General features: G+C 47.3%; 1 protein-coding gene across 1 annotated transcript; it reads left to right on the top strand.

Annotated features, from left to right (window-relative positions):
- The first annotated feature begins 930 nt into the window (after nt 1–930).
- LOC147957625 (uncharacterized) lies at nt 931–1,505 on the top strand. The gene has a single exon (XM_087535408.1). It carries the CDS (start codon nt 1,049–1,051, stop codon nt 1,316–1,318), a length of 270 nt encoding a protein of 89 aa, XP_087391534.1. The 5' UTR covers nt 931–1,048; the 3' UTR covers nt 1,319–1,505.
- The last annotated feature ends 2,407 nt before the right edge of the window (nt 1,506–3,912 follow it).

The raw sequence follows: 3,912 nt of genomic DNA on the forward strand, positions 1-3,912 counted from the left end.
CATAGGACGACTAGCGGGCCCCGGCCAAAAGGGACTCGCGATCGCGATCTAGTGTCGTGACCGGATCCCTCCTTCGCTGCCACCTCATCCCAACGCCGCTTCCTCCCCTGCTGCACCTTCCTCCCCTCGCCGCCGCCTGAGGCGCCCTCTGGCAAAGTCCAGATGGCTCCGAGGAAGGCGGTAGCGGGGCCCTTCTAAGGCTGCCCGGTGTTGGTACGACGGCTGCGATCCATGGATCAGGGACGGCGGTCCTTTGGTGAGGCTTGCCCATTCGGTGACACATAGACCAGTTGGTGCTCTCAGCTTGTCAGGCGGATGGCTTCTTGAGGCCAGCGGATTAGATGAAGTCCGTTGAGACGGTCATTTAGTAGGTGTGTCAACTTGGTTTTCCTAGAAGGTGGCCTTGGGTTGATCTATTTATTTATTTTGTCACTCTGTTGAGTAATAATTTAATAAAGATGACTGCATGCATCAGTTTTTATGCAGAGTTCAAGGTAACCTTTTTTTATAAAAAAGACAAGCCTATGCATGTAGCTCCCACTTGCGCAGGGTTTAGAGATTGGACACTAACGGATTCCGTGACACCTACCCCCTTGGAGGTTGAAGTCCGAATCTTGTATCACCACAAAATTCAAAGCCGAGACAATATGATTTGACCGAAAAGTCAGTATACATCAGCAAAGGAATATCTAATCCAACGGTGATGTGCTTCTCAACCTCACGTCACGCTACGGATCGGATGAGGTCAAACCCGGGTGTCCTGGTCCGCACGCGCAGGCATGGAGACAGAGTAGACTCCATCTAATCCAACCCCACACGGCACGGTCGCAATCCTCTAGACTCCGGCTCGTGCGTACTCTGCTTCCGCGTGCCCTCCGAATTCCAACCGGAGACCGGCACGCACGGGGTGACCCTATAAAATCCCCACCCCCACGTCTAGCTCGATCACTAAGCAAACAAGAATCTCCTCATTCGCTCGAGGAGCAGCAGCAGCAAGGAATCCTTCTTTCCAGACTGCCTGATTCAAGCATCCGTCAGTAGAGGATCCATGGCTATGGAGAGGTTCTTCACGGCGCTCGTCTTCTGCGAGGCACCGCTGGACGGCTACGGCACGTCGGTGCTCACCGCCGGCAGCACCGACACGGTCAAAAGGCTGGTCTCAGGTGGTGGTGACGCGACGAAGCCGTTGGTGGCTATCAAGCCGGACGCTGAGAAGGGGCAGGGTTTCTTCACTGGCAAGCAGATGGCGCAGCGGCGTGCTGGGTTCGAGCTCGCGTTCGACGGCCTCAATTGCTTTGACACCGTCGTCATGCACTGAGCATGTCATTGTCATGTCGCTTTCTTGATTTTACTCTGTATAGAACTTGGATCAGTTAGAATGTTTGAGACGTTGGTGGGGTTGTGATGTTTCGTTCATTCTAGTCTAGTATTTGACCGGTGCACAATCTTGTTTACAAACGAAAGGAATTTAAAGGGGACATCTCCTAGTATCATTTTATGTCTTCGATTCCATGTCATGTAGATCATTCAGTCAGACTACTGTTTGACTATCTGTGGCACGCGCTTGTTGTACAATTAAGAGGTGTGGCTGGTAATACGACGTCGAAAATTTCCCTCCGGCTCTGCTTTCCTGTGCATGTACCATCTCTTCCTGAAAAGTAGTAAGAATATAAGAGGAAGATAATGACACTGAGGAGAGAACAAAACTAGTCTCTGCGTGTGTGTAGAATTGAAGTAGGAGTTGGACCTTACAGGCCAAGCTTGCCATTTGGCAAAAGAATAGCCCAACTTTGCTTAGCAATGCTTGACAGAAACAGAGCGAGCGTACATTAGAGATATATCGATCATGATTTCAGATATCACTGTCTGTTAGATAGTTCCTTACAGTGAGAATGTGTTCGAGTGCTAAACGTAAGCAACCCCCTTCTGGATCCCTAGAAGAAAAGGGGAGCAAACCATACAATAATTGCATTTCGATCTTAGCAGTCATGTTATCAGGTGTTGCCAAAAAGGTTCCCGATACCTTCCATTTCTTGCAGTAATTTATCAGAATATGTTGTGACATGGTAAATATGTATTGTACGTACATACTAAATTAACTTCAGATTTTTTTTAATAACTTGTAGAGTGTGGTTTCATCAATTGGTTCAATGGTAACACCATAAAGATGGTTGCATTGGATACGTCCTTCTATTAAGGTAGTGGACTTCTGAAAGGTAAGCACACAGACACTCATATTTCTTTCAAAAGGAAGCTTGCCCTCAGCCTCTGCGTCAAAAAAATGCATACAACAAAATTTATTACGAGGTTTTTGGTTATTTATAGAAAAAAAATAAAGGAATGTACGTCCAGCCAAAGCATCGACAAATATAGATTACAGGGAATGCTCATGTGTTACCAATCCTATTACATGAGGCAATACAAATTATGAAGCAAGAGGGTTCCTGAAAAGGACTTAAGAGCATCTACAACAAGGCCGATATGCCGATAAACTAGCCGATTTACCCCTTATCATGGGTCAACCGATAAGTTCTCGATAAGTGATGTCCCCAGCATTGCTATAAACTTTGTTAAAGTTTACAAAATTAGACTTTGGCCAAAGCCAATATGCGGAGTAAATAAAAATGAAGGGTTATATTATAGACTCCATCTAACCTCCAGACTCCGGCGACCGGGCACGCAGAGGGCGACCATTAAAATTCTCACCCCCGACGTCCAGCTCGATGAGCAAACAAACAAGAATTTCGTTCGACGAGCAGCAGCAAGAAATCCGTCCTGACAGACTGCCTGATCAAATCTCATCTTCATCATAGAATACATGGCCATGGAGAGGTTCTTCAGGGTCAAAAGGCTGGTCTCAGGTGGCGACGACGCGACGAAGCAGGCGGTGGCTACCAAGCCATACGCTGAGAAGGAGAAGGGCTGTTTCTCCGGCAAGCCGATGGCGGAAAGGCGCGCTGGTTTCGAGCTTGCCTTCGACGGTCTCGATTGCCTTGACACCGTCGTGATGCACTAAGCATGTCGTATTCACGATTTTGATCTGTATAAAACTCGGATCAATTAGAAATAAGAATGCTTGACGCAGGCGTAGGCTTTTGATGTTTTTTTGTTCATTCGATTGTACTACTATTAGACATATGGCGTTGAAGATCTTCTTCCAGGTCTGCTTCCGTCAGCCTCTGCCTCAAAAGTACAAGAGTAAGAGAATAGTAGCTACTAGGAGAGAACAAAATTAGGGCCTCTGTACGTGTGCCAAACTTGCCATTTGGCAAAACAATAGCCCGACCTTGCTTTGCAATGTTGTACAGAAAAACAGTGTGGATTACAACTAACTCGAACTTGATTTCAGATATCACCATGTCTGTCAGAATGATTGTTCCTTGCGGTAGGGGTGGAAACATGATTAGGAGAAGCGGTCTCTGCTTCAGTCACGGTATGGCAGATAAGCATGAGTAATTAAGTATGTCCACCGCCAGAAACAAACTCTTTTCTTTGACGGGGAGACAGTGTTTTTTCTGCGGGTCGACGTGGAGATGACGTAACCCCACACGGCACAGTCGCAATCCACATGCTCCTGCACGTGTGTACTCAGCTTCCGCGTGCCCTCCCAGTTCGAACCAGGCACCGGCATGCACAGGGCCAGGCCTCGAGCCTCCAAAATCCCTGGCCCCGACGTGCAGTTCGGTCACCAAAAAAGAATCCAGTGGCCAAGCAGAAATGCTTGATGAAACCAAGAACCTGATACTCGTAGCTTGAGCTTAGCGTGATGTTGTCAAATTTGTTCCCAATGCCTTCCATTTCCATGAGTGTTTTTCAAGCAAGACATTCAAAGACAAAATGCACAGTAATGGATCACATGGTTATTGACACACGAGGAAGAAGGTATGTATGGATATCTTGCATCATATGGAC

This window comes from Triticum urartu, chromosome 7A (genome assembly GCF_056163025.1).
Source record: "Triticum urartu cultivar PI428250 chromosome 7A, HENAU_Tu73, whole genome shotgun sequence".
In the NCBI taxonomy this organism is placed as follows: domain Eukaryota; kingdom Viridiplantae; phylum Streptophyta; class Magnoliopsida; order Poales; family Poaceae; genus Triticum; species Triticum urartu.

Excerpts from the sequence above, each read along its gene's own strand:
- LOC147957625 (XM_087535408.1), top strand. The coding sequence starts at position 1,049 with ATGGCTATGGAGAGGTTCTTCACGGCGCTCGTCTTCTGCGAGGCACCG.